This window comes from Salmo salar, chromosome 09, assembly GCF_965601325.2.
Source record: "Salmo salar chromosome 09, fSalSal1, whole genome shotgun sequence".
Lineage (NCBI taxonomy): Eukaryota > Metazoa > Chordata > Actinopteri > Salmoniformes > Salmonidae > Salmo > Salmo salar.
In genome coordinates, this window is record NC_138299.1 from 114,643,564 (window position 1) to 114,660,880 (window position 17,317).

Consider the following 17,317-nt stretch of genomic DNA (forward strand, 5'->3'; position numbering starts at 1 on the left):
ATAATTATGACATAACATTGAAGGCTGTGCAATGCAGAAGCAATATTTAGACTTAGGGTTGCCACCCGTTCGATAAAATACAGAACGGTTCCGTATTTCACTGAAAGAATAAAGGTTTTGTTTTCGAAATTATAGTTTCCGGATTTGACCATATTAATTACCAAAGGCTCGTATTTCTGTGTTAATTGTATTATAATTAAGTCTATCATTTGATACAGCAGTCTGAGCGGTGGTCGGCAGTAGCAGGCTCGTAAGCATTCATTCAAATAGCACTTTACCGCGTTTTGCCAGCAGCTCTTAGCAATGCTTTAATGCAAAGCGCTGTTTATGACTTCAAGCCTATTAACTCCCGAGATTAGCCTGGCAATACTAAAGTGCCTATAAGAACATCCAATAGGCAAAGGTATATGAAATACAAACGGTAGAGAGAGAAATAGTGGACGCGTCATAATTCCTATAATAACTACAACCTAAAATTTCTTAACTGGTAATATTGAACCACCAGCTTCAATGTTCTCCTGTTCTGAACAAGAAACTTAAACGTAAGCTTTTTTTACATGGCACATATTGCACTTTAACTTTCTTCTCCAACAGTGTTTTCAAATTATTTAAACCAAATTGAACATGTTTAATTATTTATTTGACTAAATAGATTTTATGTATAATAATAAGTTAAAATAAAAGTGTTCATTAAGTATTGTTCTAATTGTCATTATAACACATACATACACACACGCAAAAATATATATATATATATATATATATATATATATATATATATATATATATATATAATATACACTGCTCAAAAAAAATAAAGGGAACACTTAAACAACACAATGTAACTCCAAGTCAAATCACACTTCTGTGAAATCAAACTGTCCACTTAGGAAGCAACACTGATTGACAATACATTTCACATGCTGTTGTGCAAATGGAATAGACTACAGGTGGAAATTATAGGCAATTAGCAAGACACCCCCAATAAAGGAGTGGTTCGGCAGGTGGTGACCACAGACCACTTCTCAGTTATTATGCTTCCTGGCTGATGTTTTGGTCACTTTTGAATGCTGGCGGTGCTTTCACTCTAGTGGTAGCATGAGACGGAGTCTCCAACCCACACAAGTGGCTCAGGTAGTGCAGCTCATCCAGGATGGCACATCAATGCGAGCTGTGGCAAGAAGGTTTGCTGTGTCTGTCAGCGTAGTGTCCAGAGCATGGAGGCGCTACCAGGAGACAGGCCAGTACATCAGGAGACGTGGAGGAGGCCGTAGGAGGGCAACAACCCAGCAGCAGGACCGCTACCTCCGCCTTTGTGCAAAGAGGAGCAGGAGGAGCACTGCCAGAGCCCTGCAAAATGACCTCCAGCAGGCCACAAATGTGCATGTGTCTGCTCAAACGGTCAGAAACAGACTCCATGAGGGTGGTATGAGGGCCCGACGTCCACAGGTGGGGGTTGTGCTTACAGCCCAACACCGTGCAGGACGTTTGGCATTTGCCAGAGAACACCAAGATTGGCAAATGCGCCACTGGCGCACTGTGCTCTTCACAGATGAAGCAGGTTCACACTGAGCACATGTGACAGACGTGACAGAGTCTGGAGACGCCGTGGAGAGCAACATCCTCCAGCATGACCGGTTTGGGGGTGGGTCAGTCATGGTGTAGGGTGGCATTTCTTTGGGGGGCCGCACAGCCCTCCATGTGCTCGCCAGAGGTAGCCTGACTGCCATTAGGTACCGAGATGAGATCCTCAGACCCCTTGTGAGACCATATGCTGGTGCGGTTGGCCCTGGGTTCCTCCTAATGCAAGATAATGCTAGACCTCATGTGGCTGGAGTGTGTCAGCAGTTCCTGCAAGAGGAAGGCATTGATGCTATGGACTGGCCCGCCCGTTCCCCAGACCTGAATCCAATTGAGCACATCTGGGACATCATGTCTCGCTCCATCCACCAACGCCACGTTGCACCACAGACTGTCCAGGAGTTGGCGGATGCTTTAGTCCAGGTCTGGGAGGAGATCCCTCAGGAGACCATCCGCCACCTCATCAGGAGCATGCCCAGGCATTGTAGGGAGGTCATACAGGCACGTGGAGGCCACACACACACTACTGAGCCTCATTTTGACTTGTTTTAAGGTTATTACATCAAAGTTGGATCAGCCTGTAGTATGGTTTTCCACTTTAATTTTGAGTGTGACTCCAAATCCAGACCTCCATGGGTTGATAAATTGGATTTCCATTGATTATTTTTGTGTGATTTTGTTGTCAGCACATTCAACTATGTAAAGAAAAAAGTATTTAATAAGATTATTTCATTCATTCAGATCTAGGATGTGTTATTTTAGTGTTCCCTTAATTTTTTTGAGCAGTAAATATAAATATAAATATATATATATATATAAAACAGAAATATATATATTTCTGTTTTTATAAAATCGGCAGATTAATCGGTATTGGCTTTTTTGGGTCATCCAATGTTTTATTTTTTTATTTCACCTTTATTTAAACAGGTAGGCCAGTTGAGAACAAGTTCTCATTTACAACTGCAACCTGGACAAGATAAAGCAAAGCAGTGAGACAAACAACACATAGTTACAAATGGAATAAACAAACGAATAGTCAATAACACAATAGAAAAAGTCTATATACAGTGTGTGCAAATGGCGTGAGGTGGTAAGGCAATAAATAGGCCATAGTAGCAAAGTAATTACAATTTAGCACTGGAGTGATAGATTTGCAAGTATAAATACTGGTGTGCAAAAGAGCAAAAAAGTAAATAAAAACAATATGGGGATGAGGTAGGTAGATTGGATGGGCTATTTACAGATGGGCTGTGTACAGCTGCAGCGATCGATAAGCTGCTCAGATAGCTGATGCTTCAAGTTAGTGAGGGAGATATGTCTCCAACTTCAGAGATTTTTGCAATTTGTTCCAGTCATTGGCAGCAGAGAACTGGAAGGAAAGGCAGCTTTGGGGATGACCAGTGAGATATACCTGCTCAAGCGCGAGCTATGGGTGGTTGTTATGGTGACCAGTGAGCTTATAGAAGACCTGGAACCAGTGGGTCTGGCGACAAATATGTAGCGAGGGCCAGCCGACGAGAGCATACAGGTCGCAGCGATGGGTGGTATAAGGGGCTTTGGTGACAAAACGGATAGCACTGCGATAGCAAACTGGATGCAGTCTGAGTAGAGTGTTGGAGGCTATTTTGTAAATGACTTCGCCAAAGTTGAGAATCGGTAGGATAGTCAGTTTTACGAGGGTGTTTTGGAGGCGTGAGGGAAAGAGGCTTTGTTACAAAATAGGAAGCCGATTCTAGATTTAATTTTAGATTGGAGATGTTTAATATGAGTCTGGAAGGAGAGTTTAGTCTAGCCAGACACCTAGGTACTAATAGTTGTCCACATATTCTAAGTCAGAACCATCCAGAGTAGTGATGCTAGTTGGGCAGGCAGGTGCAGGCAGCGATCAGTTGAAAAGCATGCATTTAGTTTCACTAGTGTTTAAGAGCAGTTGGAGGCCAAGGAAGGAGTGTTGTATGGCATTGAAGCTCGTTAGGAGGTTTGTTAAAGACAAGACTCTCGTTAATCTAACCACACTGTCCGATTTAAAAAAGGCTTTACAACGAAAGCAAAACATTAGATTATGTCAGCAGAGTACCCAGCCAGAAATAATCAGACACCCATTTTTCAAGCTAGCATATAATGTCACATAAACCCAAACCACAGCTAAATGCAGCACTAACCTTTGATGATCTTCATCAGATGACACCCCTAGGACATTATGTTATACAATACATGCATGTTTTGTTCAATCAAGTTCATATTTATATCAAAAAACAGCTTTTTACATTAGCATGTGACTAGCATTCCCACCGAACACTTACGGTGAATTTACTCACGATAAACGTTCACAAAAAGCATAACAATTATTTTAAGAATTATAGATACAGAACTCCTCTATGCACTCGATATGTCCGATTTTAAAATAGCTTTTCGGTGAAAGCACATTTTGCAATATTCTAAGTAGATAGCCCAGCCATCACAGGCTAGCTATTTTTACACCAACCAAGTTTGGCACTCACCAAACTCCGATTTACTATTAGAAAAGTTTGATTACCTTTGGTGTTCTTCGTCAGAATGCACTCCCAGGACTTCTACTTCAATAACAAATGTTGGTTTGGTCCCAAATAATCCATAGTTATATCCAAATAGCGGCGTTTTGTTCGTGCGTTCAAGACACTATCTGAAGGGTAAATAAGGGTCACGCGCCCGACGCGTTTCGTGACAAAAAAAATCTAAATATTCCATTACCGTACTTCGAAGCATGTCAACCGCTGTTTAAAATCAATTTATATGCCATTTTTCTCGTAAAAAAGCGATAATATTCCGACCGGGAAAGCGTGTTTACGTTCAAAGAGAGAGAAAATAAAAACATCTCGTGCCCTCGTGCACGAGCCCCAGTCTAATGGTCCTCTGACCGGCCACTATCCAAACGCGCTAATGTTTTTCAGCCAGGGGCTGCCTCGATATAACAGTTTGGGTCTGAAGAGGGGGGTGACCGCAGCAGCTTTCCAATCTTTAGGGATCTCGGATGATATGAAACAGGTTGAACAGACTGGTGATAGGGGTTGCAACAAAGGTGGCGGATAATTTTAGAAAGAGAGGGTCCAGATTGTCTAGCCCAGCTGATTTGTACAGGTCCAGGTTTTGCAGCTCTTTCAGAACATCTGCTATCTGGATTTGGGTGAAGGAGAAGCTGGGGAGGCTTGGGCAAGTAGCTGTGGGGGGTGCGGAGCTGTTGGCCAGGGTAGGGGTAGCCAGGAGGAAAGCATCAGGGTAGGGGTAGCCAGGAGGAAAGCATGGCCAGCCGTAGAGAAATGCTTCTAGAAAGTCTCGATTATCGTGGATTTATCGGTGGTGACAGTGTTTCCTAGGCTCAGTGCAGTGGGCAGCCGGCAGGAGGTGCTATTATTCTCCATTCTCCAGTGTCCCAGAACATTTTGGAGTTTGTGCTAAAGGATGCACATTTCTGTTTGAAAAATCTAGCCTTTGCTTTCCTAACTGACTGCGTGTATCGGTTCCTGACTTCCCTGAAAAGTAACATATCGCGGGGACTATTCGATGCTAGTGCAGTCCGCCACAGGATGTTTTTGTGCTGGTCGAGGGCAGTCAGGTCTGGAGTGAACCAAGGGCTATATCTGTTCTTAGTTCTACATTTTTTTGAAAGGGGCATGCTTATTTAAGATGGTGAGGAAATTACTTTTAAAGAACGACCAGGCATCCTCTACTGACGGAATGAGGTCAATATCCTTCCAGGATACACGGGGCAGGTCGATTAGAAAGGCCTGCTCGTTGAAGTGTTTTAGGGAGTGTTTGACAGTGATGAGGGGTGGTCGTTTGACCGCAGACCCATAGCGGATGCAGGCAATGAGGCAGTGATCGCTGAGATTCTGATTGAAAACAGCAGAGGTTTATTTGGAGGGCAAGTTGGTCAGGATAATATCTGTTTAAGGTAACCGTGTTTACAGATTTAGGGTTGCACCTGGTGGGTTCCTTGATAATTTGTGAGAGATTGAAGGCATCTAGCTTAGATTGTAGGACTGCCGGGGTGTTAAGCACATGCCAGTTTAGGTCACCTAACAAAACGAACTCTGAAGATAGATGGGGGGCAACCAATTCACATATGGTGTCCAGGGCACAGCTGGGAGCTGAGGGGGGTTTATATCAGGCGGCAACAGTGAGAGACTTATTTCTGGAGAGATTCATTTTTAAAATTAGAAGTTCAAACTGTTTTGGCATAGACCTGGAAAGTATGACAGAACTTTGCAAGCTATCTCTGCAGTAGATTGCAACTCCTCCCCCTTTGGCAGTTCTATCTTGACGGAAAATGTAGTTGGGTATGGAAATCTCCGAATTTTTGGTGGCCTTCCTAAGCCAGGATTCAGACACGGCAAGGACATCAGGGTTGGCGGACTGTGCTAAAGCAGTGAGTAAAACAAACTTAGGGAGGAGGCTTCTGATGTTACAATGAAACTAAGGATTTTACTGTTACACAAGTCAACAAATGAGAGCGCCAGGCGACAGGCAGGGCCTGGGTTAACCTCCACATCACCCGAAGAACAGAGCAGGAGTAGGATGAGGGTACGGCTAAAGGCTATCAAAACTGGTCGTCTAGTGCGTTGGGGACAGAGAATAAAAGGAGCAGATTTCTGGGTGTGGTAGGATAGATTCATTCTAAAAATAGCAGATCTGTCTCACATTGGGTGAGGTGGGTTGCCGGAAGGTATATTTAATTTTTTTAAATGGAAAAAGAGATTGAAAAATATACAAAAAAGATGAAAAATACAAAATTTACACAGGAGAACAACAAACAACGTGGGCACTGCTACGCCATCTTTGAATTGATCAATAAAATCGGTCGACCTCTAGTATATACACAAGACATTGTTTTCACCTTTGACATGTTAAACACACTTTCTACCCACCAATCCATCAGAGGGGGGGGGGGGGGCTTCCTGAAGGCGCAAATAAGCAGAGGAGAAGGGTTACACAATTCTGCACCCCAGTCTACACAACCCCTATGCACACGCACGCACATAAAACCACACCAAGCAACCCCTACATAACAGTCTCTCTTTATCCAGCACTGTGAATGGCTGGTATTTCACAGCATTTCAATTATAAATGTTCCTCCGCGGTCTAGAAAAAAATATTTTCTCCTCTCATTCCATCTTCTCTGCAATACTGGACACACACACACACACACACACACCCACCCAATTAGGAAATGATTCAGACCCCTTGACTTTTTGCATATTGTTACGTTATAACCTTATTCTAAAATGGATAAAATTGTTACTCTTTTCATCAATATACACACAATAACCTATAACGACAAAGTTTAGAAAATTGTTGCAAATGTATATAAAATTAAAATAAAACATGAATACCTTATTTACATAGGTATTCAGACCCTTTGCTATGAGACTCAAAATTGAGCTCAAGGGCTTCTTGTTTCCATTGTTTCTCTTGTTGACAGTGCATGTCAGTAAAAACCAAGCCATGAGGTCAAAGGAATTGTCCGTAGAGCTCCAAGAACAAATTGTGTCGAGGCACAGATCTGGGGAAGGGTACCAAAAAAAATGTCTGCAGCATTGAAGGTCCCCAAGAACACAGTGGCCTCCATCATTCTTAAATGGAAGAAGTTTGGAACCACCAAGACTCTTGCCAGAGCTGGCCGCCCGTCCAAACTGAGCAATCGAGGAAGAAGGGCTTGGTTCAGAACCTGTTGGTCACTCTGACAGAGCACTAGAGGTCCTCTGTGCAGATGGTCGAACATTCCAGATTGAAAAACATCTCTGCAGCACTCCACCAATCAGGCCTTTATGGTAGAGGGGCCAGACGGAAGCCACTCCTCAGTTAAAAAGGTACATGACAGCCCGCTTGGAGTTTGCCAAAAGGCACCTAAAGGACTCTCAGACCATGAGAAACAAGATTATCTGGTCTGATGAAACCAAGATTAAACACTTTGGTCTGAATGCCAAGTGTCACGTCTGGAGGAAACCAGGCACCACTCATCACCTGGCCAATACCATCCCTATAGTGAAGCATAGCGGTGGCAGCATCATGCTCTGGGGATTTTTTCAGCGACAGGGAGACCAGTCAGGATCGTGGCAAAGATGAATGGAGCAAAGTGCAGAGAGATCATTGATGAAAACCTGCTCCAGAGCACTCAGGACCTCAGACTGGGGCGAAGGACAGGACAACGACCCTAAGCACACAGCCAAGACAACGCAAGAGTGGCTTCAGGACAAGTCTCTGAATGTCCTTGAGTGGCCCAGCTAGAATCCGGACTGGAACCCGATCGAACATCTCTGGAAAGACCTGAAAATAGCTGTGCAGCGACAGTCCCATCCAACCTGACAGAGCTTGAGAGGATCTGCAGAGAAGAATGGAAGAAACTCCCCAAATACAGGTGTGCCAAGCTTGTAGCTAAATACCCAAGAAGACTAAAGGCTGTAATCGCTGCCAAAGGTGATTCAACAAAGTACTGAATAAAGGGTCTGAATACTTATGTAAATGTCACATTTCCATTTATTTAATTTTTTATGTGCAAACATTTCTGAAAACCAGTTTTTGCTTTGTCATTATGGGATAGTGTGTGAATATTGATGAGGATATTTAAAAAAAAAAAAACAATTTTAGAATACGGCTGTAATTTAACAAAATTTGGAAAAAGGGGTCTGAATACTTTGAATGCACTGTGCGTATTGGCACACACAAAAACACAGGGCAATTCCATGGTAACAGAATGACTCAGACTCGAGATTTTTCACCTTAAAATGCCAAACTAAAACCATTGATTGCACAGGGACTACTTTCAACAATTTCCACAGAACATTTGACAAAATCACATTTACATTGAACAAAAATAAAAACACATAATGTAAAGTGTTGGTCCCATGTTTCATGAGCTGAAATAAAAAGATCCCAGAAATGTCTCAAATTCTGTGCACACATTTGTTTACATCTGTTAGTAAGCATTTCTCCTTTGCCAAGATAATACATCCACCTGACAGGGGTGGCATATAAAGAAGCTGATTAAACATGATTAAGCATGATTATTCACAGGTGCACCTTGTGCTGGGGACAATAAAAGGTCACTCGACAATGTGCAATTTTGTCACAACACAATGCTGCAGATGTCTCAAGTTGAGGGAGCATGCAATGTCCACCTGAGCTGTTTCCATACAATTGAATGTTCATTTCTCTACCATAAGCCGCCTCCGTCATTTTAGAAAATTTGACCGTAGGTCCAAACGGCCTCACAACCGCAGATGTGTGGGCGAGCAGTTTGCTGATGTCAATGTTGTGAACAGAGTGCCCCATGGTGGTGGTGAGGTTATGGTATGGGCAGGCATAAGCTATGGACAACGAACAGAATTACATTTTATCGATGTCAATTTGAATGCACAGAGATACTGTGACATGATCCTGAGGCCCATTGCCGTGCCATTCGTCCACCACCATCACCCACGGCCCTAGTTCTTCCATGGCCTGCATACTCACTAGACATGTCACCCATTGAGCACGTTTGGGATGCACTGTATCGACATGTACTACAGGGTGTTTCAGTTCCAGACAATATCCAGAAACTTCGCACAGCCATTGAAGAGGAGTGGGACAACATTCCACAGGCCACAATCAACAGCCTGATCAACTCCATGCAAAGGAGATGTGTCGTGTTGCCTGAGGAAAATAGTGGTCACGCCAGATACTGTTTTTCTAATCTGTGACCACAGATGCATATCTGTATTCCCAGTCATGTGAAATCCATAGATTACTGCCTAATGAATTTATTTCAATTGACTGATTTCCTTATATGAACTGTAGCTTAGTAGTATAATATTTGAAATTGTTGCATGTTGAGAGTATTTTTGTTCAGTATACTTGAACAGTGCAGATTACGTAACAATGACAGTAAAAAATATATATTTTAAAATCTTAAATATGTAGTCTAAATTAAGATTCAAAGATGTCTGCAGAAATAATGGGGTGTCAGCTATGATGTTACACCTTGAGTTTGAAAAAAATCTATTTTAATTATTGAACTACAGTAAGTGAAATGGATTAACACCTGACAATAACTGAATGACATCATGGGTCCCTGATCTGTGCTATACAGAAATGCATAATTTTGGATATGTCATGTATTCATTGTGATGTATCCTGAACAGGTACACAAAAGGTAGAAAAATGCAATATTCACGTTTGTGTGTTTGGGTATTATTCTACACATTGGCTATTATTCTAATAACAAATCTGTCGTTCTGCCCTTGAGCAAGGCAATTAACCCCAATTGCTCCTCCAGGGTCGCCGTCAATAATGGATGATCCCCTGGCTGTGACCTCACTCTCCAAGGGTGTCTCAGTTTGCTGTCCAAACTTGTGAAACATAAACGTCTAAATTTCAGCTACTTTTCAATGTCTATGGACGTCCGGTGTCGGTTGGTGCTCAGTGGTTGAGGATGCTGGTTACAGTAAATGGGTAGGTGTCAGTAAAAGGTGACATTAACTGGAGAGGGAATAGCGAAAGAGAGACAGAGCGACAGGGAGGAAGATAGGGAGAGAGACAGGAGGGGTTGCCCAGAGTTTTCACAATTATGAGCTGAACTCAACAGTATGCCAGTGGAAGGGAGGACAGTAGCAGGCGACCCAACTGTGGTTAATGAATTTTAGCCAATTCAATTGCAGTCATTCTGTTACCGATTTTGTAATGAATGACACATTTGAATCACTTAATAAATCATAAACAAAATCATCATAATTGAAAAAAACTATTTGTAGGTTTACCTTTACTTACTTCTGTGAACTTTCATTATCCTCCCTCATGAGAGAGATAAATGTGAAAATATCTTAAAGATGTGGGGGTTTGTAAAAGAACAGCAATATTTCCTAAACTTACAGAAGGCAAATCATTTCACAAAAGGAAATTTAAGTGTTGAAATTAGTTGGCAAGGGTCTGAACTGCAACAATATTGTGTGTTGATGCATTTCTAATACCTTTTAAGACTTTTTCTGGTAGATGTTTTCTAAGAGCCGTTTTCCATCTGACCAGAAATCAAAGCCTTCACTTATTCCTAATTGAAGGATGAAAAATGGTTGACATTTTTTTTACATGCCTGATGTACATGTACACATTTTTTATTTGACACCAAATTTGAGGTGCTCCTATGAACTTCACATGTTGGTGCTCATGGGTACTTTTAAATGGAAATGGCCAACAACAACCCATGTCGGCATACAAGGTAGGCCCACCGCCAGAGAAAAGGCTAATGTAATTCACAAAAGACATTTATAGTTGGACGATCTGTGAAAGAAGAGCTTTTTTCTTGAAAAAGATAAATATTTACTGGTGCCCTGAGAATACACTCTAGTCAGAGGAACAAAGAGGGCTCTCATCCATCTCCTATTCCATTTGTCATCCTGAGAGAATTATGTTGGAGTGAGACTGAGTGTGGAGTGCTCGAACATTAAGATCTTTGATCCAGCCAATTGCATGTTACTTAATGAAACATCAAAACTTAGCTACTCCTTAATGGCATTAGGTAAAAATGCTTTAACAAAAAAAAAAAGTGGAAAGAGTTTGAGCTATATGGAAAGAGGAAGGAGAATTCAGACATTAGGCTACTTAACCAAGAAAAAAAAAAAAAAAGGTTTCTACATGAATATTTGTTTTTATTTGTATTTTTTTTAGGGGTGGATCAGCTTAATATTGCGGAAAGAATATTGCTTCCAGCAATGTAATTGTCTGCATCATTTCCAATCCCCCATATATTTTTGGGGTAAATATACATACATACATACATACATACATACATACATACATACATACATACATACATACATACATACATACATACATACATACATACATACATACATACATACATACATACATACATACATACATACATACATACATACACTTTTTTTTAAAGAATATACCTTTATAATTATTCCACGCAAACCCTACCACCGATCCCCCAATTGGAGTAAACTAATAAACACTTCGGCTTTTACCTTCAATTTATTCATCTTATACACATTTTACAGACACAGTCTATTTTACAATAGTTCTTTTTTGTTTGTTTTTAGTCCTTCCTCTATTTCTGATGTCCATCCAGTTTGACTTCTATTTGTAACTGTGATATTTCACAAAAGTTCTGTACCTATATACATTTTACAGACCCCGTATGTTTTACATTGTTTATCTTGTTATTAGTCCCACCCTTCAGCTCCATTCAACCCCTCCCATCTATCTCTCAACATCATCCATTTCGGATTTCTATTTGCCATATATTTTTCAACTGTGCTGTGATGCTTCACAAAACAATTGAACCTTTCTATTCTCATAGCTTCTACAGATTGTAAATTAAAAAACATTTTTGCTAAGAATTATTATATTATTGATTGATTGACTATGGCTTTTCAAATCACCCAGTATTGCTATCTGCGGCGTTAGTTCTAGGCAAATGTTGCAATTCTTCAGCCATTCCTGGACCTGTGACCAAAAAATGAGCTACATATGGACAATACCAAAATAAATGATCTAATGACTCTGCCTCCTCACAGCAGAATCTGCAGAGCTGGGAAGATTGTATCCCCCATATATATAACATTCTATTGGTTGCAATAATTTTGTGTAGTAATTTAAATTGAAAAATTTGAAGTTTTGAATCCGGCGTTGTTTTGCGTATCAATTCATAAACCATGTGCCATGGAATGGGTACATCGAAAATCTTTTCCCAACTATTTTGCAATTTATATGGCACAGCTGTCAGTTTTTTGTTCCTTAAATTAAATTGGTAAATGTTTTTATTTATCACACTTTTCTTTAACCATTTATGTTCTTTAATACAGGGCCGACATACAAGTTCCTTACTTTTTTACCCTTCTACTTGCCTCTTCCATTTTTGTGGTAATGCTGCAATTAATTGGTTGCAATTTTGGGTAGAGCAGACATTTCCACATGTCTGTGTTAGCTGCATGTGTGACATCATTCAACCAGTCCTATTTATAATATCATTCACTAAAATTGCCTTTTTTAAACATTTCTTCGAAAAATTATTTTTTTTTAGCAATTACTATATTTCAATTTAACCACAATATTTGTTGTATTATTTGTTCTGTCTTTTCAGGTGGATTAAACTGAAATTGCAACCAACTTTCTAAGGCTTGTTTAAAAAATAAAGATATGAATACTTAGTTTACCTATATGAAACTGTGCTACACTGATTGGAGCTCAGTAGAGTAGCTCAGTAGAAAGTCAAGCTCATATAGTCATGTATTACATTGCAAAATAAACTAATTCTGGCTCCTGAGAAACCTCTTATGAGTGGGCCAGCTTAAGGGAATCACCCAGGTCTGGAACTGACTGAGTACAGTATGTTTTCTGCTTTCAATGTGCATGCTTATAAACTTGGGACTTCATGTTTCATCCATACAGTAATCTGAATGGTGGTATGCACAATGACGAAACATGAATACCACAAGTATTTTCATGGAAATAGGCTCAACATTTCCGAGGGCTAACACACAAACTCTGACTCCACCCACAGACATGCAACGCACACACACTAACAAATTCAGAATTGTTATGAAAAGATGCTACGGGGAGTGGACAGTCTTACCTTCTCTGTGAGCGGGGTTCATCCTCGACTCGTCTGCTTTCTGAAAACTAATGCTGGCATAGGCGCGCAGGTCCTCTGGGGCACTCCCACCTTGCGTGTCCCTGGCTCTGGCCCAGAGGGAACTCCACTCTGGGAGGTTCTGGTCCTGAGCCAGGTCCAGGTCGATGTAGTTCAGCCTGTTCTGGTTCTGTCCGTTAGAGCTGGGCCCTGATGGGCTTTCTCTCCTCCCGTTGGCAGATAATGGGGATTCTCCCGGCTTCAGCCACACATTCTCGAAAGAGGAGGAGCTGTGACGTTTCACTTCCTCCACGGAGGGCGAGGCAGCGCTGACCAGGACTCTCGTGGAAGAGAAGGTCTCGGAGCTGTGCCGGCGCCGGCCCTGCTGGTCAGCGCAGATCAATTTAGCTCCCTGGTTCCAGATGAAACTAGAGTTAACCCTGGTGAAAGCACTCAGCCCAGAGAGAGGGCCCATTAGTCCTAAGGGCACAGCACTGGGACCCGCACCCAGCACAGACAGGTCTTGGCTTGGAGGGGACACAGAGAAGGGGGTGACATCAATGGTCGACATCGGAGCGTTCAGAATCATCTGTGTGTCAGAGTAGTCAGTCTGTGCCCTGCTGTAGTCCCGTCTACAGAGGTTCTCACAGGGGATCACAGAGGAGGAGGGAGCCACAGGGGCCACTATAGTATAGCCATCTGTGCAGGAGGCTAGGGGTTTGGCTGCCCAGCTGGGAATGCCCCTGCCCTGAGCACCCAGGTGCATGTTCATGTAGTCTGAGGAAATCTCTGCTAGGCTCTCTGGGCCACTCCCTGGGAACACAGGGGAGAAGTGAGTGGCCAAGCCAGCTGAGAAGGCCTTGTCGTTGAACTCTATGTTGACATACTCCCCGGGGCTCTTGGGATCTGCAGGGAAGGGGCACTCATGGGTGCGAGGCAGGGTGCTGGCTTTGTTGCCCTCCAGAGAGAGGCGCGTGGGCCTGGTCAGCCTGCTGTCCACATCAGCTATCTTGGGCTTGACCACGGGCTGACCACTGTAGCCCTGTCCCATCAGACGGTCGCTGCTCGTGGAGGAGGCTAAAGAGTGTCCGAAGGCCAGGTGTCCAGAGCTGAGCGAAAGGTGAAGGGGGTTCTGGTCCAGCTTCCTGTGACTGTGTTCAAAAGAGCGAGGCAAAGAAAAGTAGGCATACATGGACTTGGGTGGATCCTCTACCAGGTTGATGTAGCAGTCTGGCGGCGTGCTAGTCATGGAGCAGCTCGCCGGTGACATGTTCATGTAATCCCCGCGCGACAACAATTTATCCTCCGTGCTCTGGACAGACAGCTTAGGGTTGACCCCATTGGTCCAGATTTGACCGTAGTTTGTGGTGTCTGGTGAGCAGCTCCCGCTGGGTGACATCATCATGTACCCATTGGAGTCCATTTTGGGGTGCTGGTGGGAGTTAATCTGCTGTGGCACTGACACAATTTTGGGGCTCATGGGCATGTAGTCGGCACTTTTACCTGTGGCAGGTGCCACACCTGGGGTCATGGGCATGTAGCCATCATCTTTTTGGCTCACCCTGTTGCCCTCTAAGGAGATGTCTATGCCCTCCTCTGGGTATGAGTGTGTGGGCATGAAGGCAGAGTGCCTGTAGCTGGATGCTCGGCTGCATGACGAGTATGCAGGCTGCATTACTGTGTACTCCTCCAGCGATACTGTGGAGGACTGAGAGGGGGTCTTCTGGTGGCACACTGTCAGGGGAGATGTGCTCGAGGAGTGTGTCCGTTTCCTGAAGCACTTCTCCAGCTCAGGCTCGTCCAGGTGGGATGGCGTGCCATGGGGGTGGGGGCTGCAGCCACAGTGGCCCCTCAGAAGAGTTGCAGACTTCGCCATGCAGATGTAGTTGTTGAGTTCTTCCTCCCTGGCGGGCGGTGTGTGACCCAAGGAGTCAGGTGTGACACTGCGGAAGGAGCACCTGAAGTCACAGGGGCTGGATCCATACTCATCAGAGGAAATGAATCCCCCGTCAATAGGAGAGCCAGATATGGAGGCACTGGAGCGGCAGGGGTAGAGACAGTCTGAAGTGGAGCCGTGCCCGCTCGTACTGCTGGAGGACAGGCTAACTGGGCTGATTGCTGAGGGGGAGCAGCGCGAAGAGGGCATGGGGATAGACCTGCTGTGGTTGAGGGGAGGGTGGAGGCGGGAGGCCCCTCTGTGTCTGTGAGATTGTGTCCTGGCAGCACAGGGGCTCCCATCCACTGAGGCTGGTCTGGACATGGTTCCTTCGCCATCACTAGAGGCTCTCACTCTGAATGAATGACTGTGCTTTCCCGGGCCAGCAGGCGAGGTGGCCGTCACACTCTCAGTCCGGGACCTCCTTCCCAGTCCCACTTGGCTAGGTGGCAAGTTGTTGTGGTGATGCCTTCTCAAAGGCACAGAGATTGGGTTGGAGCAGTTTGACGAGGAATGGCTTTTGCTCCGGGGACGAAATTCCTCACTCATCGCTTTCATCGCCTCCAGGATGGTTTCATGCATATTTTGAGCAACAACAGAGTCGTCCACTTGCATCCAAAATTCCCCTGGTCCTGTGACTGCGGATCTTCCCACTTCAATGAAAAATAAATTCTCTGAATGACCGCATCGCCTTATATTCATTAATTGCAGCACGACCGCCGCTGCGTCGGAGTTCAATTTCACAAAGCTGATGGTTTTATTTGTTAGGCACAATCTGTAAATCCCAATAAAATTTTTGGTGTGTCCCAGGCCCTTTGGTTTCAAAATAACTTGCCAGACTTCTTTAAAGGCAGGTTCTGGCATGGTTTCTTCTCCATAATTCTCCTCTGCCATCCCACTGCCACCAACAGCAGCATCATGAACTTTACCTTTGTTGTGTAGGTCCACTAGTGCTTGGTGCCACCTGTCTTGTTCCTGCTCGCTGTCCGCTGCAATAGAGAAATACTCATCCTTGGTGTAAAGAGCCACCAGGTATTTGTTTTTTGAATCTGCCCTTTTATTTATGTTGAAGCAGCTCTCCAGCAGGATTGACCTTTTAGGCACCCCGGACTTGTGTCTCCATTTTTTTTCATTTTCGTAGTACTCCAACCTGGAGGGTCCTGCAGCACTAGCATCCCGCAGGACAAAAAACCTCTTGTGCATGCTTTTAGGTTTCCTTAAATAACCCACCTTTCTTACATCTGAAAAACAACCCTGTTGCTCTGTAGTTGGGCTAGCCATTTTGGAATTTTAAATAGTACTTGTATTTAAAAATACAACTGTTATTACTGAAATAAAAAAGCAACAAATATTAGGGTATTTAGATCCTAATATAGCCATTGAAAACGACTTAGTGTGGATCTTAACTATGAATTTGCTATGGCATACGTCTCAAATAGCTAAACTAACGGCGCTAAACCAATAACAATGCTGTCAAACTGTTGGTGCTGCAGTGGAATTACTAAGCAGTATGCTACATTTTCTCCCTAAGAACGTAAAATAACATACTCTATAATAATTTATCCTTTCATTATGATGACAAAAAGTTGCCTACCAAAATAAGTTAAAACTCACTTCAGTCCGGAGTTCAAAACAAGCCCCGTCAGCATATGACCCCATTTCGCATGCTCGGTAACCACCAAGGCAGGCTTGTCCCGTCGATAGCCCTGCTTGCAAAAGTGCAACCCATGAAAATAAAACATGTATCAGTGCATTCGATTATCTTTTCAAAATATGTTAGAATCCAATGTGATACCAAGCCGATGAATGTGAAGTGGGTGCAAAGTTTTTTCTTCTCCACTTTTAAATCCAGTAGCTGTAAACCAAAACAATGCTCCGTGTTTGTGAGTATGATACAATCCCTATCGATTACAGTTTGCGCTCAAGGAGATGCCCACGTGATGAGTCTATGCATGGACGTTTAAACAAGGGATACGGCCTACCTTGGCACAATAAACCACGTCAGCCTTGCCATAATAGGCTCGTTGTAAGAATCTGATTGGCCAGAGTTTATATCAATCTGTTAGCGTGACGAAGTTGCGCTTAAAAAAGCCACAAAAATCAAAATGGCCTATATCGTAAAAGTTCATGATTAAACAAAAAAACGTTTATCTTTATTTAAGGTTAGGGATCGGCATAAGGTTAACAGTGTG

General features: G+C 43.2%; 1 protein-coding gene across 1 annotated transcript in view; it reads right to left on the minus strand.

The window, feature by feature from the left end:
* irs1 (insulin receptor substrate 1) overlaps window positions 1–17,104 on the minus strand; it is an 88,562-nt gene extending 71,458 nt beyond the window's left edge. Inside the window, exon 1 of the mRNA XM_082956132.1 lies at window positions 13,193–17,104. Coding sequence (XP_082812258.1) covers window positions 13,193–16,406 — 3,214 coding nt within the window. The 5' untranslated portion in view covers window positions 16,407–17,104. The remainder of the gene's footprint in view (window positions 1–13,192) is intronic.
* Window positions 17,105–17,317: the final 213 nt, after the last annotated feature.